The 25,266-nt window shown below is 43.7% G+C and overlaps 1 protein-coding gene across 3 annotated transcripts; it reads right to left on the bottom strand.

Annotated features, from left to right (window-relative positions):
• Window positions 1-1,928: 1,928 nt before the first annotated feature.
• On the bottom strand, window positions 1,929-24,528 carry CASC3 (CASC3 exon junction complex subunit). Of its 3 annotated transcripts, none has more exons than XM_004378064.2 (14): window positions 24,274-24,528; window positions 23,850-23,877; window positions 23,471-23,508; window positions 10,228-10,386; window positions 9,988-10,139; window positions 9,269-9,445; window positions 8,398-9,083; window positions 7,105-7,169; window positions 6,685-6,799; window positions 6,352-6,450; window positions 5,875-6,089; window positions 4,332-4,454; window positions 4,118-4,181; window positions 1,929-3,637 (listed from the first exon to the last, which is right to left on the bottom strand). In XM_004378064.2, exons 1-13 carry the CDS (start codon window positions 24,502-24,504, stop codon window positions 4,158-4,160), a joined length of 2,112 nt encoding a protein of 703 aa, XP_004378121.1. In that variant the 5' UTR covers window positions 24,505-24,528; the 3' UTR covers window positions 1,929-3,637; window positions 4,118-4,157. The 3 variants fall into 3 exon arrangements, 2 of the variants coding, with proteins under 2 accessions (XP_004378121.1, XP_023588592.1); XM_023732824.1 differs by lacking the exon at window positions 24,274-24,528 and adding an exon at window positions 24,150-24,195; XR_002824372.1 differs by lacking the exon at window positions 1,929-3,637 and having other exon boundaries at window positions 5,949-6,089.
• Between the last annotated feature and the right edge of the window lie 738 nt (window positions 24,529-25,266).

Genomic DNA, 25,266 nt, shown 5'->3' with positions numbered 1-25,266 from the left:
AGGGGAACTGTCTGGATGGCTTGGAGGTCCCCAAGCAGTGTTCCATGAACCCAATAGGAAGAGGGGAGGGCTCCTCTCCCAGCACATGCCACAGTTACCAGATTAAGCCGGTTGCCTTGGTAACCTCCTCTCTGGGCAGGATTTGGGATTGTTGGTTAGGAAGGGTGAAGGATTGGGGAGGAGTGTGAAGGGTGTAGGGCGGGGAAACAAAAGGGGCAGAGACTTCTGGAAACGTGGGGAACAGGACTCCAGCACCCCTCCAACTACTCAAGATCATCAGGCAGAGACTAAGTTCAAGACCTTGAACCAGGGAAGAAAGCCAGCACCTGTCCTGGTCCTCCTAGAGCAGCAATGGTCCTCACCCTGATGCACAATGGAATCACATGGCAGCATTTCAAAAATACTGATGCCCTGGCCACACCCCAGAACAATAAAATCACATCTGAGGTGGGGGCCAAGGCATACGGTATTTTTTAATAGCTCCCCAGGTGATTCTAATAGTCCGGGTTTAGGATCACTGCCCTAGGGGCAACTCAACCCAGTCGGGCTGCAGATGCTAGAGACAACTTTGGGATTCCAGGTCTGTGCTATTCTGAGTACCAAGGTAGCAGGCCTGTGTGCTGACCCTAAGGGGGAGGAGGGTTGGCAGGGCATCTGCACTGAATCATGGAAGAAATAAAGGGGAAGAAGGTGGTATGAATAACGACTGTGAGAAGATGGGGGCAAAAAGGTTTAACTGAGAGCCCAGCCCATGGGCTTCTAGATTGGGCAATTGCAGGGTTACCTAAGGCAGATGTGTCGCTGCCCCTCACACTCCCCTTCTTTTTGCCCACCGGGAGACAGGCTGGGAGGGCAGTTTCTTCTTGCTGAGCTGGTTACCAGGGCAACCAGAGAGCAATGCGATCTAACTGCAGGACTAGGGAAGCAAGAGGTAGGGGTGAAAGGAAAACATCTCTTACACTTTCATTCCTCCTGCCAGTAACCCAACCCCAAGGCTGGCTGCAATTCTTTGCATGACCCCAGGAGGTAGGCCCATAGTTACCCATCACCCTGTGGGAAAGGAGAGGAGTAGCAGCCTAACAGGATTTAAAGAAGAGGAATTAGAGATGGGGTCAGGAGAGAGATGGTCCTCTAGCTCTAACAGTAGCAGGGGTGTGGGGCAATTCTCTTGTCATTTTAAAAGGCACATGACGCCTATGCCCTCAGTGTGAGAATCCCTGGGACCTAAGAACAGGTGCTGCCAGCTCCACATTACATTCAACTGCTCTCCCACATCAGGGGATAGCCCCTGGAGTAAACTTCCACCCTACCCAGGGCCTGGAGGATGATAACAGTCAACTCAAAGCTGGGCACTAACTGCCCTGTGTGCATGGGGGCCAAGTGGCCTACATAAATGGCAGCATGAGCCACACCTGGTGGCTTTTCCATTTCCCCTACCCTTTTCTAGTACTAAGATTGATAGGAACCTCTCCCTTAGACTATGGCCCTTGATACATCAATGCCAAACATCTTTACTTTTCAAGGAGAAAGATGGCTATCTGCGCCTCTCCCTCGCCTGGGACCTGGTACAGTTGTGTTGACATTTGGTGGTGCATTACCCTGGGAAATTTACTTGCCAAACACACAGGGAGGCATAAAGGGATGCTAGAAGTTCTTGTGAGTAGCACCTCACTAGTTTTTCTGTCTCTGACACTTCAGTCTAAGAGACTCCAAGACATTCTGGTGTCTATTTGGCAATGTGGCTAGGGAAGATACCTGGTGGGGAGTACAGACCCACTTATGGCCTCATAGGGGTTCCTCACCTCTCTGGCCTTCCAGTTGGCTCAAGCTCTGACTGTGACTCTGGGGCAGGGGGAGGGAAGATTAATAAATTCCCATCCTTCCCTCCCATCAAGACCCATGCAAAACACTGAGAAGGGAGTCAAGTTTACAGTCTAAATTTTATTATTTCCAAGTCACAACGCTGATCACAAATGTGCATCCTTTAAAACAGTAACAACAACAACAAAACAACCCAAACAACAACAACAAAAAAAAACCCATACACTGGAGAAATCCTTGCAACTAAACACAGGGGACTGACAGAGACAACTGTCACAGTGTCTTAAGGTCTGGGAATCTGGGCATGCTGCCCACAGCCTTGAGGAGACATCTTCAGGTTTAAGGCAAAGGGAACAGCCTACAAAAGGCACGACCACCAATTACCCCCAGAATAATCTCTTTTTTTCCCTCCTTGGGGATTATAGCTCGAGTGCCTCTCTCCCTCCACACCCCACACCTGTAACTCAGAGTGGTTAGGCTAGCTGCCCAAGAGAAGGAACAGAAACAGTGACGTTACTGGGGAAGAGACACAGATGCCACGTTCTCCCTCAGGTTCTGTAGCAGGACAGGTACAGCAGCCAAATTACCCCTGGCGGACATAAGTGCTGCAGTTGTGGGAATCTCTTCTGCAGAGGCAGCAGGGGAGTGGTTTAGTGCCACAGATCGAGAAGGAAAGGGGAAAGTCCTTGCCCAGAGAGTGACTGGCTTCCTGAGGCCTTACGCCCAAGTGTGGTACCTATTTCTGTTTGCAAAGACAGGAGTACAATCTGAGGGGAAATAAGGTATTATCATCTAAAACACCTGTAGCGGGAAAGACGTGGAGAAGAGCAATTGCAAAGCAGAAGGCCAATTGCTTGCTGGATAATACTTGCCTCTAGAGAGATGCATTGGTCCGCAGCAACTGAAAAGTAGTAGTAGGAGGAGGAATGGAAAGAGGAGAAGCAGGGCCCTCTATTTCCACTTAACCTCAAAGACTGAGCCCTGAAACTGTGTGAATACAAACCCCTAAGATGCAAAAGGCTCTTCACTCCATCCTCCCTTTCTCACAAAAGCACCTGGTTTACCATCTCTCTCCACAGTAGAGACTGTGTCCTCAGTAGAGGCCTGAAGACTACCAGAGCACAGGAATTGATGAAAACTCAGAAAGGAGGGCTCCTACCCATTCACTCTGTTTTCTCCACAATGTGACACTCTGTGCAGACAGCTACGCTTCCATAGGGTTAGAGCATTTAAGAGAATCCAAGTATAGAGAATAATAAAGGCCAACCAAAACTGAAAGGCCAGATCTTTGCAGACCTGGTGGGGAAAGGCTGCCTAGCACAGTCTCAATTATCTGAGATGCAGAGAAGAGCCAAAAGGAAACCCAGAGGAGCCAGCAAACCAGCAGAATAAACCTGTTTAACTTAAAGACAGAAAGAACAGAAAAAACTAAAATAAGAATAGCAAGCTAGGTTTTAAAAATGAACATTCTTACAAAACAAAACAGAAAGGAGCTTCCCTGGGAGTGGAGAACACTTGAATTTCCTGGGAGAAAGTGAAGAAGAGCAAAAGATGTGGGCTTCAAGATCTAGACTCAGAAGCCTGAGCTGTCTGGATCTCTCCTCCCCTAAGCTCAGCCAACCCATGTAAAGAGTAGAGGTGGGAGGGAGTCTTCTTGCTTCTCCCTTTTTCCAATAGAGCCTGGCATCAGAGTAAGGCAGGGGTCCTCCTCCTTTAGCTGCTCGCTGATGTGAGCCACCCTGTAACTTTGAAATCCTCTTGGTTGTAGACAGCCAGCTGTATTTCTCTTCTCTCCTGAGTTCTCACCTCTGTAGTTCTGACGGGGGTGAGGAAAAAGGACGAACCACCAAAGTGTTAGTGGACCTTTTGGCATTTACAAGCTGGTTTCAGAAAGTCACATTTCTAGAGAATTTGTCTTAAAGCAATGTCCTTAAAAAAAAAAAAAAAAAATCCAGAGAAGCTTCTCCTCTATGATCTTCAGAATCGGCTCTGCTTTAACACCTCAAATTCAGACATCCCCTATCCTTGATCAAGTTAGACTACTTCCTGTATTTTTTCCTTGAAGTTTCCCAAATACAATTCTGCCAAGTTAACAATGGTTTCTACTTCAACCCTGCCCAATGCATAAACAAAAGAAAAGAAACTGGCAAATTGTGGGACTCCTTTAAGCCTCCCCTGAGCTATCCCATGATTATAACTTGAATCATAAATTAGGTGATTCTACTCATTTGTTAAGCAAATTAAGTATGAGTATTAGTTTTAATGTTATAAGACTCATAGTAACTTGTATACTTACTTTTATATGATGTTAGATTTAAAATATTCACAAACTCAAATTAACTGGAACCCCTGCTTACAACCTGAAATAACAAAATTGGAATATATTATCAGGTCATACACAAAAGGCTGTTTTCCACAGAGACACGCCCAGAAGAGGAAAGAAATCCTCTGGGAAAAGGAAAGCCCACCGATGTAGGATGTGCCTTAGGTATGGGAAGGGGCTCTCATACCTCAGGTGGTGGCGGCTTGATGGTGACTGGTTGGGGAGTCCTCCGAGGTGGGGAGGGCTTTGGCTGCACCTGCTGCTGGGCGGGGTTATAGTAGGTCACGCCTCCATATACCTGTGATGGGGCCTGGCATCCCGCAAGCCAGAAGAAAATGTGAGGAATTAATTTGTCCAAACTATGATGAACAGGAAACATTATTTAGTCACAAAAAAAAATAGTACTGGACTGGGGAAGCCAGCACAACCTGTTCAGGGTAAGGTCATGGAAGCTCCATGGACAAATCCAAACTCCCTTAGGGACTGAATTACTGGGCTGAGGGCTGTGGGGACCATGGTCTCAGGTTACTTCTGGCTCAACTGACATAACATAGTTCATAAAGAAAATGTTCTACATTCTACTTTGGTGAGTAGTGTCTGGAGTCTTAAAAGCCTGTGAGTGGCCATCTAAGATATCCCACAGGTCTCACCCCTTCAGGAGCAAGGGAGAATGAAGAAAACTAAAGAGACAAGAGAAAGATTAGTCCAAAGAACTAATAGACCACAACTACCACGGCCTCCACCAGACTGAGTCCAGAACAACTACACGGTGCCTGGCTACCACCACTAACTGCTCTAACAGGGATCAGAATCAGAATAGAGGGTCCCAGACAGAGGAAGGGAAAAATGAAGAACAAAATTCTAACTCACAAAAAAATACTAGACTTACTGGCCTGACAGAGACTGGAGAAACCCTGAGAGTATGGTCCCTGGATACCCTTTTAGCCCAGTAATGAAGTCACTACGGAGGTTCACCTTTTAGCTCAAAATTAGACAGACCCATAGGACAAAATGAGACTAAAGGGGCACACCAGCCCAGGGGCAAGGACTACAAGGCAGGAGGAGAGAGGAAAGCTGGTAATAGAGAACCCAAGGTCAAGAAGAGAGAGTAGTGACATGTCATGGGGTTGTTAACCAATGCTGTAAAACATTGTTAACCAATGCTATAAAACAATATATGTACTGTTCAATGAGAAGTTTGTTTGTTCTGTAAACGTTCATCTAAAGTTCAATTAAAAAAAAGAACAGTATTGGGGAATTTTTAATTTTAAAATCTCTAAGCTGCCCCCTTTTAAAATAAAGTGACTATTCACTGGTGCCTTAATATTTCATTCCAATTCCTACATCTTCTAAGTACTGCCCAAACTCCTACCATGATCTGACAAATGGAAGAGGCTGAGCTCGATGGTGACATGCCAGATGATAGGTGTTAACCTGTCGGGAGTTAATCAGGACAGAGGTAGGGCTGGCAAGGAGTAGAATACAGTTTCCTTACGCAGCTGAATAAACTGATGGACAAAACACTTGAACGGGAAGTGAACAAACAGATGATGAGCATTACATAAGCTGCATTTCCAGCTCCTGACCACCAAGAGGCGTCCTGGTGCCACATGCAAGTCAATGGCACTGAAACGTTCTTACAAATTCCTTTAGCATTCTCCCTATACTCTATGTTCCTGTATGATTTCAGGAATATGTACCTAGAAAGATCTGCTCATTAGCCATCTCACCTGTGTATTAGGATACAGATGAGGAGGTGGCGGGGGAGGCAGTGCCCCTGGAGCATAAGGGTAACTGGGATTACCAAAGTTCATGACGCCTGGAGCAGAAAAGTAAGTAGGAGCAAGTAACTGCTGCGGTGGTGGCTGTCCTGGAGACATGGACACTGGTGGGGGATAGAGGGCTGGATTGGGCAGAGGTGCCGGTGTCTGGTGAGGATGTAAACCTGGACAAGGGGAGGAACACAAAATTTGAAACAGAAGATGATAACACTATTTCCATGGGATGGCCTGGCTGAACTGCTCAGCACAAACAGGCTCAGGATGGAACTCCTGAGGATGGACCCAAGAGGAGTTTCTGTTGCCCAAGCAGCCAGGGCAGTCAGCCTCAAAGGCAAGCAGCACAGAGCTCAGGAGGATAGGGTTTATGAAGCCCCCAACACACATCCTCACATCCTGGAAGCACGCAAGCAGGGGGGCAGAGCTTACCTGGGTGGGGAAGGTGCATTTCTGGCTGCACAATCATGCCCTGAGGAGGCAGTGAAGCAGAGCTGTCACCATGGGTATAGATTGGTCCCTGGAACTGCACTGTAAGACACCACATTGGGATTTTCAGAAACCCTCACTCTTCAAATCACACAGACAAGTCTCCTTTAAAAGGGTCCCCCAAACCCTTTAAATTTTTCATGTGAAGAAAACAGTAACCAGACAATGTTTGATAACCACTGTGAAAAGTCAGAAGGGAAATTAAGGAGGCTGGAGGATGGTCTCTTAGTTCACTTTCCCTTGCTAAGAAAGGTACTCCAACAACAACACACTTACGTGGATCATAGTAATGCCCCTCCATGATACTGATATGCACAGGGGGGGCAGGGGGCTCTGGCACAGGTCTTTGCCGCTGGGATGAATAGCGTTTGGCTCGACCACCTTGGACACCCTGAGGTAATAATAAAGACCTGAGTAAGAAAACTTCACATCAAGTTCTACCTTCCTTTAGGTGCTGCTGAACACTTAACTTGGTACATGGAAGGTTTTTAATAAGTATTTGTAAAGTGAATTGAAAAATTAACAAAAACAAGATTTGTTAACTTGAACCTAAACCCTCTACCCTACATTTCTGAGATCCAAATTAAAAGATGGGTAAACAATGGGAAAACTGAATTCAAGATCTTATCTTGGCTTAAAGAGTGAGTATCCAGTAACATGCAGCCCCTTCCCTGTCTCCCCCTTTCCCTTCTGTACCATTTCTTCCATCCGGTTAAACTGAGGTGGTGGTCCTGCGCCCATGTGGATGTGGTTGGGCATACCTGTAATACACAAAAAAAGTCACTGCTGAAGAGGAAACAGACATGAGTGCGACTCAAAGAAGCCATCAACAAAATGACAGGCTGGAGAATCCAATATGAGAAATGGCTTTCTCCTTTTAAACTACCCAAATTCCTTTTAAACTACATCTGCTTACTGTCAACACCAATATTTGGAAATGTGCCCCCACAACCCATCACCTTAATACAGCAATAAAGTCTTTAAACAGTCACACTGGAAAAGAAAATGACTTCAATGAGAAAACCCATGTCCAAATTTCTCCCACCAAATATATCCCTGCATAGAATCCCTGGGAGGTTGTAACTGGCACATTATAATATCAAACACTGTGAAAAACTCTCAGCCCCAGGGTTTCTGAGGAACAACTGGGCAGGGGAGTGATGGATCTGTATATCTACCTGATTACATCCTGCTCACAGAGGTTTGGGCTGGGAAGTTTGGGGAGAGATTCCCATCTGACTAAAAATGATTTAGGATAAAAAGGAATGTTCTAGAGACTGTCTTCCTGTGGTATATCAATAAGAGGTGTACTCCATCATCTACAGATCAACTCCAAGGCAAGTTTTGGCTGCAATGGATTTTGGAGTTCAAAAATCACTCCCACAGAGAAGGATGCTTAAACTCCCAGTCTTTAAGTCTTTAAGAGAACCTAATCTCTACAGCTATGCGGTCCAATGTGATAGCCACAAGATATATGTGGATTTCAGTTAAAATTAAAAGTTCAGTTCCTCAGTCACTGAACATTTCAAGTGTTCAAAAGTCATCTGAACACTTCCATCATTCCATAAAGTTCTATCAGGCAACCCTGCTCTAGAAGAGTAAGAAAATTAGAGAGGTCTTCCTTTCAAAAAGATCAGAAAAGATCTTGATCCAAATTCAACTGAGTACGTTTTTGCCCTCAAACATTTAACCTTTAGCTCAACTAATAAGAACATTGCCACCTTCCATTTTTACTACAGAATGATAAAAAGATTCTGTACTCAGGAGCTCAATATTGATGATCAATCAGTTAACAGTAGTAGTAGTGGGACAGTCTTGGGTAACAAGTGAAAAACTGCTCTGAGGACTTTGAATGAATATACGTATGCATACAACTCTTTCTCACAGTTAATGAAAAGGTACATGTTTGTCAGACACCCTATCCCAGAGAGAAACAAGTCCCATGCCCCTAAACCTGATAAAACAAAGGGAAAAAAGCTGGCCACCTACCTCGAAGTTCCCGAGGCTGCAGGAATGAAGGCTGCCCCGGAGTCCAATTCTGTTCTGTGATATTTAGTTGTGCCATGTCTTGCTCAAGTCCACCTGTAGTAGAATCCACTGGAGCCTCCCAGTTTCCAGTCTTAGCAGGTGGAGGAGGAGTAGTTTCTGGCATTGGAGGTGCTGGGGTCAGCCCCTCTGGTGGAGGGGGCAACTCTTCTGCAATCTTGACTGCATCTCCAGCTTTGGTTCTGGTTCTTCTTGCCCGGGAATAGGATTTCTTCTCAATGGGTCTGTCAGGGGCCGGTGGTGCAGTGTCAGGAGCAGGAGCTGGTGTCTCTGAAGCTGCTTCTTCCTTCTCAGGACTGCCATGCACTTGAGCATCTGCTTCTGGGGATGGATCCCTCACAAGAGTCTGTTCTAGCCGCCGTGATCGGTAATTAGTCTCATGCTTAATAGTCTCACCAGACCGGCCACCATGTGGCCCACCAGCCTCCACAGGCCTAAAACCAGCACGACCTTCCTTGAAGCCCCCAGATCGAGAGTAATTCCTGGGTGTCGACATACGGCCAGTACCGGCAGCATTCCTGTTAATAAACGTCCTTGGTGGTAGGGTGCCCCCAGGACCCTGGTGGCGATGGGACTTGTTTGGCCGCTCACCAATCCAGTTTGGATCTCTTTGTGGAGGACTCCCAAACCTAAAAAAGGGGGATAAGAAAGTCTTAAGAATAAAATAACAAAAGGGAACGCTAGAGATATAAGCTGAGGATTAGGGAGACCTCCCATATCCCTTAGCCATTCAATTATTGGCTGGAATGGAGTGAGAAAAGCAGGGGAGTTCTTTCCAAAAACATCAATAATCTAGGCTCCAAAATTTCTTTACCTGGGTTTCCGAATTCTCCGAGGTTTGATGTCATCAGGATTGTGAGCTGAGCGAATGTCATAGCCGTAAAGAGCAATGAGCTCCTGTCGGGACTTTGGAGCCTGTTCATCCTCCCGGAACTTGTCATGTTCCCAGCGACCCTCATCCTTCCATAGCTTTCGCTGACGTCCCTTGGGTCTGGACAAAACCAAGGACAAAAAGTTGGCAGAAGGTGCCAAGTAGAGATATTCATGAACCAAACAGGGCCAGGGAGTGAGACATGAGAACCTTGTGTAGTCTCCCCATCTTCTCAGTCAGATTATACAAAATCAGTCTCCCAAAAGCAAGAGTGAATCCTAACACCTCCAGGCCTGCTAGGCTCAGATGCAACAGCAACAGAAATATTTGCCATCTCCTATAAGATAGCCTATGCAAGTATTTCATATCTCAGAGGCCGTGAGCTTCAGATTAAGGCAAGCAGGTGAAGTGTGATGATTATGAGAGCCCAGGTTCTGGACACATACAGCTGGGACATGGATCCCAGCTCCTCTACCAAAAGTTACCAAATAATCTAAGCTTCACTTTCCTCATCTGTAGAAGAGATAATCATAATACTGACGTCAAAATGTTGTTCTGAGTAGTAAATGAGGTAATAGAGGTAAACACTTAGCATAATGCCTGGCATACACCAAGTAGTAAATATCTGCTAGATATTAGCAGCAGTAGCAAGTGGCTGTTACCTGACTTCCTCCTCCTGTGTTTGCCCTCGAAGATCATGCTCAAAGAAAAGCCCTTTCCGAGGAATGTATGCTGGATTCTTCCGATCCTCATCATCATCCAAATGCTTAGGGCCCTTCTTACCCACTTTGTTCTCCACAGGCTCTGTGCTCTCCTGCAGAAGAGAGAAAGGGCTCCTAACTCCATCCAAGGTTGAGAGCCCTATTCTGGCTATAAAGCAAAGGACTTCAGTGGGTACTGACCTGTCCATCCCCACTTTGCCTCTCTCCAGTGACAGTGCCTTTGCCATCAGGTTTTTCTTCTCCTTTCTCCTCTTTCGTTGAAGAATTAGCAGCATCATTGGCTTCTGATTTCAGGTCCACTTTGGAGTTTTCGTCTTCACTGTACTCCCCTTCTTCACCCTGAAAAAATTTTCCATGCCAGCTGTGGAGGGAAAATCTGAATGGTACATTTTAATTTCCCATTCTTTAGGAAAACATTTTCTGACAAACTTTTACTACAACCCAGACATTAAAAGCAAACATATAATACTCCTACTCAAATTTCTAAAAAGGGCATGCTTACAAAAAAAAAAAAAAAACACATTTAAAAAATACGTACACATATATATATATAAACACACACACACACCACTCATCTGTTTGTTGTACTGTGGTGGCTTGCATGTTGCTGTGATGCTGGAAGCTATGCTACAGGTATTTCAAATACCAGCAGGGTCACCCATGGTGGACAGCTCTCAGCAGAGCTTCCAGACTAAGACAGATTAGGGAGAAGGACCTGGCAGCCTAGTTCTGAAAAAATTTGCCAGTGAAAATCTTATGAACAGCAAAAGGACACTGTCTGATATAGTGTAGGAAGGTGAGCCTCTCCAGTTGGAAGGCACTTAAAATACTACTGGGGGAAGAGCTGCCTCTTCAAAGCAGAGACGACCTTAATGACGTGGATGGAGTAAAGTTTTTGGGACCTTCATTTGCTGACGTGGCATGGCTCAAAACAAGAAGAAACAGCTACAAACATCCATTAATAATCAGAACATGTAATGTACAGAGTACGAATCTAGGAAAATTGAAAGTAGTCAAAAATGAAATGGAATGCATGAAGATCGATATTCTAGGCAGAGATGATGAAAAAGCTCAGTAGCATTAGTCAGAACAAGGCCAGAGGCCAAGTGTGGAAAAGATCTTCAACTGCTCATATGCAAGTCCAGGTTGAAGCTGAAGAAAATTAACACAAGTCCATGAGACCCAAAGTATGATCTTGAGTATATCCCACCTAAATTTAGAGACCATCTCAAGAATAGATTTGATGCACTGAACACTAATGACTCAAGACCAGATGAGTTGTGGGATGACATCAAGGACAACATACATGAAGAAAACAAAAGGTCATTAAGAAGACAGGACAGAAAAAAAAGACCAAAATGGATGTCGGAAGAAACTCTGAAACTTGCTCTTGAATGTAAAATAGCCAAAGTGAATGGAAGAAAAATGAAGTAAAAGAGGTGAACAGATTTCAAATGGCAGCTCGTGACACAAAGTATTATAACGAAATATGCGAAGACCTAGAATTAGAAAACCAAAAGGGAAGAACAAGCACGGCATTTCTCAAGCTGAAAGAACTGAAGAAAAAATTCAAGCCTCAAATTGCAATATTGAAGGATTCTAAATGACAAAAAATTGAATGACGCAGGAAACATCAAAAGAAGAGGGCAGGAATATACAGAGTCACTGTACCAAGAAGAATTGATCTATGTTCAACCACTTTAGGAGGGAGCGCATGATCAAGAACCGATGGTACCGAAGGAAAAACTCCCAGCTACACTGAAGGCACTGGTGAAAAACAAGGCTTCAGGAATTGACGGAATACCAATTGAGATGTTTCAACAAATGAATGCAGTGCTGGAGGCACACATTCATATATGCCAAGAAACTCAGAAGACAGCTACCTGGCCAACCGACTGGAAGAGATCCACATTTGTGCCCGTTCCAAAGAAAAGTGATCCAACAGAATGCAGAAACTATCAAACAGTATCATTAGTATCACACGCAAGTAAAATTTTGCTGAATATCATTCAAAAATCAGTTGCAGCAGCACAGTGACAGGGAACTGCCAGAAATTCAAGCTGGATTCAGAAGAGGATGTGGAACAAGGGATGTCACTTCTGATGTCAGATGGATCTTGGCTGAAAGCAGAGAATACCAGAAAGACATTTATCTGTGTTTTATTGACTATTCAAAGGCATTCGACTGTGTGGATCGTAACAGATTATGGATAACATTGTGAAGAATGGGAATTCCAGAACATTTAATTGTGCTCATGAGGAACCTGAATAAAGACCAAGAGGCAGCCGTTCAAACAGAACAAGGGGATACTGCATGGTTTAAAATCAGGAAAGGTGTGCATCAGGATTTGTATCCTTTCACCATACTTATTCAATCTGTATACTGAGCAAATAATCTGAGAAGCTGGACTATATGAAGAACACGGCATCAGGACTGGAGGAAAACTCATTAACAACCTGCAATATGCAGATGACACAACCTTGCTTGCAGAAAGTGAAGAGGATTTGAAGCATTTACTGATGAAGATTAAAGACTACAGCCTTCAGTATGGATTACAGCTCAACATAAAGAAAACAAAAACCCCACACAACTGTCCCAATAAGCAACATCACGATAAATGGAGAAAATATTGAAGCTGTCAAGGATTTCATTTTACTTGGATCCACAATCAAGGCCCATGGGAAACAGCAGTCAAGAGATCAAACAATGTACTGCACTGGGCAAGTCTGCTGCAAAAGACCACTTTAAAGTGTTAAAAAGCAAAGATGTCACTTTGAAGACTAAACTACACCTGACCCAAGCCATGATATTTTCAATAGTCTCGCATGCAAAAGCTGGACAAAGAATAAGGAAGACTGAAGAAGAACTGATGCCTTTAAATTACGGTGCTGGTAAAGAATACTGAATATACCATGGACTGCCAGAAAAATGAAGACATGTCTTGGAAGAAGTACAGCCAGAATGCTCCTTAGAAGCAAGGATGGCAAGACTTCATCTCACATACTTCGGACATGTTATCAGGAGGGACCAGTCCCTGGAGAAGGACGTCATGCTTGGTAAAGGAGAGGGTCAGCAAAAAAGAGGAAGCCCCTCAATGAGATGGATTTATACAGTGGCTGCAACAATGGGCACAAGCGTAACCATGATTGTGAGTACAGCACAGGACCAGGCAGTGTTTCATTCTGTCGTATATGGGGTTGCTATGAGTTGGAACTGACTCGATGGCACCTAATAATAACAAGGTTCATGATAAGGAGATGGCTTTAGAATAGGGTTATTCTCAGCTCCTTGTCCTCTCAGCGTTTGGACCTAAGGCAGCAGAGCTACAGGCTAGATAGTTTTTACAGACCCTCAAAGACACAAAAAAACGGGTTCAAGGGAAGGTGATCTAGTCTACATTACTGCCTTAACATGTCAGGGTACAAACACACCTCTGCTGCCTGACAGATAAATGTACACTTGTCTCTCATTCTCCTACTGGGACACTTGCCCAAACCAGACTGCCCTCTCATAACTCTAAACCCAGTTTGGCCCCAGGAATCTGGTCAAAGAGAGTCAATGTGAGATTCCTGATTAAATAAGCTCTCAAATTCTGTATCCGCCCTTTCAAAGCCCTTTCCAGTGTTCTTCAAATTGAGCTGAGACTGCCTCATTGGCCCAGACAAGGAAACTTACTCTTTTTTCCCATCCTTCCTTGCTCAGCATCTGGGTGTTTTGGCCTCTAGGTGTTTGGGTTAGGATTCCCAGAAAGGTGATACTGGTAGGAAATCCACAGAATTGAGGAAGACGGCTTGAGCACACTCATACTATGAGTATCAAGCCTTTACCCACAGCTTTTTAACAACCAAGGACCCTTAATTCTTCCCATTTCCCTCAATTGCATGAAGTTTTTCCTCCTCCTAAGATGGTAGTGCATGGGTGGGAAATCATTCAGTTCTTTCCTTGATCCTATGTTCCCTGCAGGTTTTGGATCAGGAATTGCAGAAATCTCGCTTGGTGTACGTGACCTTAATCTCACTTGGTGTATGTGACCTTAATTCACTACCCCACCCCCACTAATACACTGACTGAACTCAAACATCTTAAAATAGTACCACCATGATTAATGAGAACTTTGCTTTATGCTCCTCCCCCTCTAGTCTATGGGTGGATGTCAAACTAGGCAACCCTTTTATTTCAAATGAGGAACTAATTTTGTTTCCAGGGCAGGACAGAAAGATACAAATAGCACAGTGCGGAGAAGACTCCAAATTAGAGTCAAACCTGGTTTAACTGAAGCCAAGATGCTACCCCAGGGTCACACTGCTTTGGCTCAGAGCTGTCATCAAAACCCGTTGCCACAAGAGACATACTTTCTACATCATTCAGTAAACTCTCATCCCAACTCTGACGCCTACCTTTCCTCTAAGAAACTGCTTTCCTTGCAGAATTCCCATGTGGAGGTTTTTGCTCATTCTTCCACTCTCCACATACTTCAGAATAAGAGATGGGGTTGGTGTCTTCCTCCTAAATGTCTCTTCCAGACCTAACTCCTCCAGCCCCTGCTCTTCTGAGGCTCCTATCACCTGGCTATACCTCTACGTCTCTGCCTGCACCCACCCCTCACTGAAGACTTTGGCACTGAGCTTATCGCCACTTCAGTCACCCATTTTCATGGCCACACTCTGCACTACAATCCTTCCTGGGATTGTTTTTTTTTTTTTTTATGTAAACCTGCTCCACTTTTAAAATCTTAAATTTAAGCACCCTAGTCCTTGATCAAGGAGCCCTGGTGGCATAACTGTTAGGTGCTCAGCTGCTAACCAAAAGGTTAGCAGTTTGAATCCAGCCAGCAGCTTTGTGGGAGAAAGACCTGGTGATCTGCTCCCACGAAGATTACAGCCAAAAAAAAGCTATGGAGCAGTTCTACTCTGTCACATGGGATCGCTATGAGTCGAAAATCGACTCAACAGCACCTAACAACAACAATCCTTGATCAAAACTGCCTATCATTCCTGTTCTCACTCAGTTGGTCCTCTTACCCTGTCTCCAACTTCTTCAGACAGTCACTCCTTTGATCTTTCCTACCTTCTCTCTATCAATTAGTCCTTCTCCACCTTCACTTTCCTCTCTCTAGTGTAGACTCCACAGCCCATTCATTTCAATCACTACTAGTAACACCCTCAATTCCCTTGCCACCCTCACATGGCTGGGCCTGGATCAACTCAAATGTCTGCTTTCTCTAGGCCTACAAGTAGGCTACTGACCATCACTGAGGGGAATAACAACAATAAAAATTCACACGTCTTCACAGATCAGTGCCACCTCCAACCTCAACAGCCTGGCAATCCTTCCAAAGTTTCCCTACATAGTTCCGGTTCCATTCACCTCAACTACTCAAACCTCTAATCTTACAATTCATATCCACCCCTCCCAATCTTGCAGATGCCCTTCCTTCTATCTAACAAACAAAACAAAACAAAGAATACCAGCTTCCTCCCCATACCTTTCCTTCCCACCTTGCCTTTCCTCCTCTCTATAATTACAACAGAAGATGTTTTCCTTCAATTTTGTCTGGTTCCTATTTCTTCTCATGTAGTCAATCAAGGATGCCAATACACTTACTATTGCTTGCCTTTTCTTTCCCTTCTATTCGTTCCTTCCCATCAATCTTTAATCATACTCCAGACTCTCCCAATTTTAAACAACCACCAAAATGTCTCTTTACCTCATAGCCTTCTTCTCTACAGTTATCATTTCCCTAGCCTACCCTTCATAGCAAAGTTTCTTTTAAAAGTGTTCTTGGAGGATTCTGGGAAAACAGCAGCAGCATAGTTTTTCAATCTCTCCAAGTCCCCACATGAAAAGACAGGGCTTCCAGACAGCAGAAACAAAAAACCTTTGGACAACATTTATGACAAAACTAGGTTACAAAGTATCCCCTCAGGCCCCAAAATACAAGCAGATAAGAACAAAGCACCAACAGCTACAAGGACCACAGAACTGGTGCAGAAGAAAGCAGAGAAAAGCAAACAGACCAGAGAAGAGGAGAACCCTGAAATAATCAGTAGATATCTACTGGAAAGTATAGAAGGCAAGACTGAGAACAACAGAGGAAACTAGGAAGGGTCTTCCTGTCTCCAATAGCATGTGAGTGCAAGGGGGCTGTGGCTGGAAGGTCTGAAGTGGCTAGAGCTGTCTACCCCCTTTGAACTCTCCTAACTGACCTGGTTGCCAGGGCTCCCTTCTAGGACAGGGTCCCACACTCAAGAGAAACTGCTGAGAAGAGAATCAAATTGAGCAGGAGAGGGAGAATGAAGGAAAGAGAAGCTACAGAAAAATCTGGGGAGGGGAACTAAAGCAGGAAATCTCAGAAAGCACATTTTTGAACACTACAAGAAAACAGAAGGGAGTGCTGTGAAGTTAAAAAAGCAACTAGACAAGTAACTTTACATAAAAATAAGTAACAGACCTATCTAAACCAACACAAACAGAGATAGAACAACTAAATAAACCCATAACAAAAGAAGAGATTGAAAAGGTAATTAAAAAACTCCCGGAAAAAAAAAACGGCCTGGCCCTGATGGCTTCACTGTAGGATTCTACCAAACTTTCAGAGAAGAGTTAACACCACTACTACTAAAGGTATTTCAGAGCACAGAAAAGGATGGAATACTCCCAAACTCTTTCTATGGAAGCCAGCATAACCCTGATACTAAAACCAGGTAAAAACACCACAAAAAAAGAAAATTACACACCAATATCCCTCATGAACATTGACACAAAAATCCTCAACAAAATTCTAGCCAATAGAATTCAGCAACGTATCAAAAAAATAATTTACCATGATCAAGTGGGATTTATACCAGGTATGCAGGGATGGTACAACATTAGAAAAATAATCAACGTAATCCATCACATAAATAAAACAAAAGACAAGAACCACACGATCTTATCAATTGATACAGAAAAGGCATTTGACAAAGTCCAACACCCATTCATGATAAAAACTCTCTACAAAATAGGAATAGAAGGGAAATTCCTCAACATAATTAAGGGCATTTCTACAAAGCCAACAGCCAAATTATCCTAAATGAAGAGAGTTTGAAAGCATTCCTCCTGAGAACGGGAACCAGACAAGGATGCCCTTTGCACCACCCTTCTTCAACATTGTGCTGGAGGTCCTAACCAGAGCAATTAGGCTAGAAAAAGAAATAAAGGGCATTCAAATTGGTAGGGAAGAAGTCAAAGTATCTCTGTTTGCAGATGATATGATCTTATACACAGAAAACCCCAAAGAATCTATAAGAAACTACTGGAACTAATAGAAAATTTCAGCAAAGTTTCAGGATACAAGATAAACATACAAAAATCAACCAGATTCCTTTATACCAACAAAGAGAACTTCGAAGAGGAAATCACCAAATCAATACCATTTACAATAGTCCTCAAGAAGATAAAATACTTAGGAATAAATCTAACCAGAGATGTAAAAAATCTATACAATGAAAACTACTACAAGACACTACCGCAAGAAACCAAAAGAGACCTGCATAAGTGGAAAAACATACCTTGCTCATAGACAGGTAGACTCAACATCGTGAAAATGTCAGTTCTACCCAAAATGATTTACAGATACAATGCAATCCTGATCCAAATTCCACCAGCATTTTTTAATGAGATGGAGAAACAAATCACCAACTTCATATGGAAAGGGAAGAGGCCTTGGATAAGTAAAACGTTACTCAAGAAGAAGAAAGCGGGAGGCCTCACACTACCTGATTTTAGAACCTATTATACTGCCACGGTAGTCAGAACAGCCTGGTACTGGTACAACAACAGATACATACAGCAATGGAACAGAATTGAGAATCTGGACATAAATTCATCCACCTATGAGCAGCTCATATTTGACAAAGGCCCAAAGTCCATTAATTGGGGAAAGACAGTCTCTTTAACAAATGGTGCTGGCATAACTGGATATCCATCTGCAAAAAACTGAAACAAGATCCATATCTCACACCATGCACAAAAACTAACTCAAAATGGATCGAAGACTTAAATATAAAACCAAAAACGATAAAGATCACGGAAGAAAAAATAGGGACAATGCTAGGAGCCCTAATACATGGCATAAACAGAATACGAACCATAAGTAACAATACACAAGCACCAGAAGAGAGACCAGATAAACGGGAGCTCCTAAAAATCAAACACTTATGCTCATCAAAAAGACTTCACCAAAAGAGTAAAAAGACAACCTACAGACTCGGAAAAAATTTTTGGCTACGACAAATCCAATCGGTGTCTAATCACTCGAATTTACAAGATACTGCAAAACCTCAACAACAGAAAGACAAATAACCCAATTAAAAAATGGGCAAAGGATATGAACAGGCACTTTGCCAAAAAAGATATTCAGGTGGCTAACAGACACATGAAAAAATGCTCACAATCATTAGTCATGAGAGAAATGCAGATCAAAACTACAATGAGATATCATCTCACCCCAACAAGGCTAGCATTAATCCAAAAAACACAAAACAATAAATGCTGGAGAGGTTGTGGAGAGTCTGGAACACTTACACACTGTTGGGAATGTAAAATGGTACAAACACTTTGGAAATCAATTCGGCACTTCCTTAAAAAGCTAGAAATAGAAGTACCATACGATCCAGCTATCCCGCTCCTTGGAATATATCTTAGAGAAATAAGAGCCATCACATGAATAGATATATGCACACCCATGTTCACTGCAGCACTGTTCACAATAGCAAAAAAATGGAAACAACCTAGGTGTCCATCAGTGGACGAATGGATAAACAAATTATGGTATATCCACACAATGGAATACTACTCAACGATAAAAGAATAACAATGAAGCCGTGAAACAAAACATGGACGAAGCTGGAGAGCATTATGCTGACTGAATTTAGTCAGTCACAGAAGGACAAATATTGTATAAGACCACTATTATAGAACTCAAAAGGTTTACACACAGAAGAAAACATTCTTTGATGGTTACAAGGGTGGGGAGAGAGGGGCAAGGTTATTTACTAACTAGATAGTAGATAAGAATTATCTTAGGTGAAGGGAAGGACAACATACAGTACAAGAGAAGTCAGCGCAACTGGACTAAACCAAACCTAAGAAGTCTCTTGAATACAACCAAACACTTCGAGAGAGTGAGTAGCAGGGGCAGGGGTCTGGGGACCATACTTTCAGGGGACATCTAGGTCAACTGGCATAACAAAGTTTATTAGGAAAATGTTATGCATCCTACTTTGGTGAGGGGCGTCTGGGGTCTTAAAAGCTTATAAGCAGCCATATAAGATGCATCAACTGGTCCCAACCACCTGGAGTAAAGGAGAATGAAGAACACCAGACAGAAGGAAACTATTTGCCCAAGAGACAGAAAGGGCCACATAAACCAGAGACTCCATCAGCCTGAGACCAAAAGAACTAGATGGTGCCCGGCTACCACCAATGACCGCCCTGACAGGGAACACAACAGAGAGTCCCTGACGGAGCAGGAGAAAGGTGGGGTGCAGAACTCAAATTCTAGTAAAAAGACTAGACTTAATGGTCTGACTGAGACTGGAGGAAGCCCGGAAAGCATGGCCCCTGGATTCTCTATCAGCCCAGAAATACAACAATTTCCGAGGCCAACTCTTCAGACAGGGATTGGACTGGACTCGTGAGAAGTGTGCCTCTTAGCTCAAGTAGATACAAGAGACTAAACACATAGCTTCTGTCCGGAGGTGAGATGGGAAGGCAGAGAGAGAGGGTTAGGAGCTAGCTGAATGGACATAGGGAGTCAGGGGTGAAAAGGAAGAGTGTGCTGTCACAGTATGGGGAGAGCAATTAGGGTCACATAACAATGTATGCATAAATTTTTGTATGGAAGACTAACTTGAAATGTAAACTTCATCTAAACTACAACAATAAAAATAAAAAAGTTCTTTAGACATCTAGACAAAAACAGCAGGTGGCATATAAGGGAAAGAAAATTAGATGATCACCAGTCGATTTTGTTCAATATAAAATCTTTAGCTCACACCATCTTTCCATGGGTCTGGAAATACCAATTTCCAAGAAATACAAAGGACAGAGGAGCATGTTGAATTGTACCATGAATGCGCTATCATCAACATCTTGTCAATAGATCAATTTCAAAAAAAAGGTATGGAAGATGAACATGTAGTTAAGAAACTTAAAAGATAGATGAAATTTTAAGAAACAGACAAGACTAAACGGCAGCATTTAGATATATACAGTTGGTAACTAAAAAAAAAATGCAAGGAAAGGATTACTGTGAAAGTTGGGATATCAAATCTCTTTCTCTAATCTAGACCAATACTGCCCAGTAGAACTTCTGGGATGGTAAAAATGTTCTTTATGCTGTCAAGTACAGTAGCCACTAGTCACAGGTGGCTACTGAGCACACTGAAATGTGGCTAGTGCAACTGAGGAACCAAAGTTTTATTTAAACAGCCATAGGTGGCTTGTGGCCACCGTATTGGATAGCACAGATCTAGACCTCTCCTCTAAATTTCAGACGATATATACTAGACATCTCCACTTAAAAGTCCCAAAGGTTCCTTCATCTCAAAACATCCTAAAACTTAATCCACCACCTTCTTCCTGAAAACTCCTCCTCCTGTGGTCCCCTTCTTAGTGAATAACAGCCTTCATCAACCTGGGCATCCCCTGGACTCTGTAATCAGGTTCCAATTCAATCAATCAAGAGGTTCTACTAATACCGCCTAAATATCTTACATCTGCCCACATCTTACCAGTCCCACTTCCATATCCTTCTTTAGGGCACCATCATCACGTTCACTGGACTATCCTAACAACCTCCTAATAGCTCTTCCTGCCTCCAGTATTGTATCTTACACAATTCATTCTCCACACTTAAGCCTGGCAGTCTTTCCAATGTGTCTATCCTTTAATGCACATTCCCCATCTCCAAATCCCTTATCCGCTGATACCTTTTACACCTACTTCAGAGAAAACAAAAGCCATCTTATCAATCACCCAACCTTGTAAATTCCATAGCCAAAAACACTTTCAATTCTGTCCACTTCTATTTTCCCTGCCACCATTTCAGTCACACCACACTCACTTCTTGCCTAGACCTCCACAATAGCTTTCTTACTAGCTTTTCTATCTCCAATCTTGCTCCCCTTGGATCAATTCTCCTCACTCTAAGAAAAATAATTGTAAAATAGTAATTCTCAAATTTTACTGTGCATAGCATCAACCTGGGATCTTGTTAAAATATAAATGTTTAAGTCTCAGTAGTTGCTCCCCCACGCCCGCCCCCCCAGTTTTATTTCAGTGGGGTCCGGATTTTCTAACGCAGGTTTTGCCTGGATCTGACAAACACTGCTCTAAGATTTAAGTCTAATCATATTATACTCTTGTTTACAAACTTTTTATAGTTTTTCACCTCCTCAGAATAAAATCTAAATACTTTTTAACCTGGCTTACACGTACTTTAAGATTTGCCTCAGTCTCACTCTTACAATCTCCCTTCCTTGCCCTCTTACCTTCCAGTCATACTAAACATTTCATATCCTCCAACTCCCCATGTAGTCTATCCCTTTTAGACCTCCTTACCACACAGTGTTCCCTCTGCTTAGAAAACGCTCTGCCTGGCTAATTCCTACTCATCCTCAGTTCTCTGTTTAAACATCCCATCCTCTAAGTGTTTCCAAACACCCTAAACCAAGCTGCCCTTGCTATGTGCTCCCAAAACACCCTATACTTCCAGTATTATGGTACTTACCAATACTATTGTAATTTTTTTTTTCCAAACCATTTTTTTTTAAGTTGTCATAAATATATATATATATAACGTTTGCCATTCCAACATTTTTTACGTGTACAATTTAGTCACATTAACTACACCCATCATGTTGTGCAAACATCACTACTATCCGTTTCCAAAATTTTCCATCACCCTTAACATAAGCTCAGTGCTCCCTAAGCAATGACTCCCTCTTTCCCCCTCCCTCCCACCCTGGGATTACTTTGTTTTCCTCCTCTGACCTAGAATGTAAACTCCATGAGAGCAGAACCACATCTGACTTTTATCTGGCACTGAACAGGTACTTATTAAAGAGAAAACAAGTAAGAGCCTTTACCACGTAGCCCCTACTCACCAATTCACCTTTATTTCTGGAACTCATTTTGTCACAATGCTCCAGCCATACCAAACTACTTTCAGTTTCCAAATGCTCGTCTTCTCTCCTACCTTTGGGCTTTCTCACCTGTTATTCTCTCTGCCTGGAACATCTTTTGCAGAGCTAACTCCAACTTATTCTTCAGGTCTTAGTCTTTCCTGACTGCCTAAGATAGATTCAGTACCTGATCATAACACCCTACTTAACCCTATCCCAGCAGTTGTCACCAAGTACTAGGATTGCCTAGTACTGAATATTTGCCTGACTTCCCTACTAAGTCAGAAACAGGGCTTCAAACCAGTTCATTCCATGGTCTGACCCCTGTTGAGAACTTGCATTTCCATCCCAGACATACTGAAATCAGAATCTACATTTTAACAAGATCCCCAAGTATAAATAACAAATCTTTATTTATACATAAGAATCACCTGGGGGTCTTGTTAAACTGTAGGTTCTGATTCAGTACATCTAAGACGGAAATGCAAGTTCTCAGCAGGTGGTCGAATTGGACCGAACTGCTTCAAAGGCCTGGTAAGAAAATCCCTAAAAACAGACATTTTGTTAGTGTTCACTATTGCACCTCCAGGGCTTGACAAAAAGTCTAAGAGGGACTAACAGTTCTATAAAATTTATCAGAGAATCTTTGATCCAAGATACAATTCTCCGTGTACATAACCTATGACCAAAATCTGACACTTAGGAATTTACTCAAGAATCGCAGAAAACAGTCACTCTAATGGCATCCCTAGTAGTTTATCCAATCAAAACAGGCAAGCTCACAAAAGCCTGCTTTAAAGAAACTGACTTTCATCTAGATAGCAAAAACCCTATCTATAAACTGAGATGCTTTGGGCAAACGACTGAGCCCTCCTGCCCTTTCTAGGCCTTTACATAAACTTGAAAAAAACATCCAACTGGCCGGCTTTTCTACCTAGGCAGCATGAAATAAACGATCTAACATCTCGTAAAGGGCATCAGGATGTTCTCACTCTCTTACTCAGGACCTTAGTTTCTTTAAATAGGCAGAAAAGCCAACTACTAACAGGGTAACAAATGTGGCTTGAAAGGCTAGCTCCAAGTTTCCCCCATTCTAACCAAACAAGACCTTTTCTAACAGTTTTCCAGAAGCACAAATGAAAAATGCACAAGAGGAGCAACAGGTAGATCATGATACTTTTGCACCCCAGATGTATGTATGTTTATAAAATACCTTTTCCCACCTACATCATAGGAAAAAAACGTATTACACTCACTTCTGAGTCTTCCGCACTTTCATAATCTGAGAGAACAGCTGAAGGAAAAGAGAAATATGTGAAGAAAAAAATGCAACAAAATTATTATAATTACATTTCTTGACTGCTTGTTGTGTGTCAGGCTAAAACTCATTTAATTCTGACATCAACCTTTGAGGTAGATAAAATTTTACAGATGAGGGAACAGGCTCAGAAAGATTAACTTTTGCAAGGCAATACTGCTTGAACCTATGCTCTTAACCACTACACTACAAAAGAGCCACTCTGAAGCACCCTGCACCAAATCCCTAACAGTCTGAGAGGATGTCAGTTGTTGGAAACAGGTGAACTGAGTTTATGCGCTAAAAACTCTTCTCATAGGGTAAAAGATGCTACTCACCATCACCCTCGATGCCATCTTCACTCTCCTGAGATAAAGAAGATATGAGTTAGTTCTGGATTCTCAGAGAGTAGGAACTGCAATAAAGAAACATGGGTGGGAAGTTGACGACTCGAAACAAAATGGTTGAAGAGAGAGATGGGGAAAAGCGCATTTTTAACAAGCAGTATCCGAGGGAGGTCTGTTCTTTTCACCTCCAGCCCCAATGTGTGAATCAACATCCGCTTTCCATCCGTCGCGTCTTTACCCTCTTCCCAGAAACCCTCAGCCTCTCCCCTTCCCTTGGGCCCCGCAGCAAACCTGAAACGGGATAACGCGCCTCTTTAACACAACATGCTCCAGCATCTGCCATCAACTCTCAGCCTCCGCCCGCCCCCAGCCCAGGCCGCCCGGCCCCCGGCCCGCCCCGCCGACGCGTACTCACACACTCCGACTCCTCGGCACTCTTGGCCCCCCCGCTCTCCACCCGCCGCAGATGGAGGGCCCCAGCTCGGCCTCCGCGCTGCGAAGAAAGAGAGCCGCTGCCTCCGCCTTCAGCGCTACCGCTGCAGCTCCCGCCGCCCCGCGCCAGGGAGCCGCCACTATCTGAGCCCGAAGCGCCAGACTCCTCGTCTTCAGTGTCCTGCGAAGCGCGCTGCCGACGCCGGTCCGCCATCTTACGGAGAACCGCCGCCACCGGCCAGCTCTTTACGCACCGCGCCCGTCGCAGAGGCAGCTGGGAGGCTCGAGATGAAGTCCCGGCATGCTTCACGGGCGACGTTTGCTGCTTCGCTTTTCAGTGGGCGGGGCTGGGGGCAGTGCCGGCTCCCTGCGGCACGTTTGCGGGCGAGTGGACTTGGCATATATTGATGGCGTGCGGGGGGCGTGGCGCGGTCCCCTATTTCTCTGGGCAAGCTCCGGGCGAGGGGAGCTGGACGCGTGCAGCCTCCCCGGTTCCTCGCCCGGCCATCTTGGGCTTTCCGAATGGAAGGCGTCAACCTGTCACAGCCTCACGGCTGCGTTGGGGCGATTTTCATGGTTTTCCGTTTCTCTCGTTTCTACCTACATTTGAGGCAGACCAGTTTACTGCATCCATTTGCTTGGCGAAATCACAAATCAAGGTAAACCTCTAAAGCAGTTGTGCTGCGTCAGATTTGCCACACCAGCCCATTTTAAGCTAAGGGACTGTCAGCAGTGAAACTGGAGAACTTAGACTGCTGCAGCATTTTTCCTCTACCTGTGTCTTCCCACCCCAGGCATCACCTCTCCCAAAATGCAGGATAGTATGATGCCAGGCTTAAGCAAGATTCTACAACCGATTTTAAGAGCATCATTAGAACCGGCATGGGTTTAAAATCCTAGCTGATATGATTTCCTTCTTGTTAAGGGTTACCAGACAGGTAGACGAAGGGAGTGCTTTCATTTTGGCAAGGCATTT

The sequence above is a fragment of the Trichechus manatus genome, unplaced genomic scaffold (genome assembly GCF_000243295.1).
Source record: "Trichechus manatus latirostris isolate Lorelei unplaced genomic scaffold, TriManLat1.0 scaffold00054, whole genome shotgun sequence".
NCBI lineage: Eukaryota > Metazoa > Chordata > Mammalia > Sirenia > Trichechidae > Trichechus > Trichechus manatus.
The sequence above is the reverse complement of the archived record's forward strand: the minus strand, read 5'-3'. Positions and strand labels throughout refer to the sequence as shown.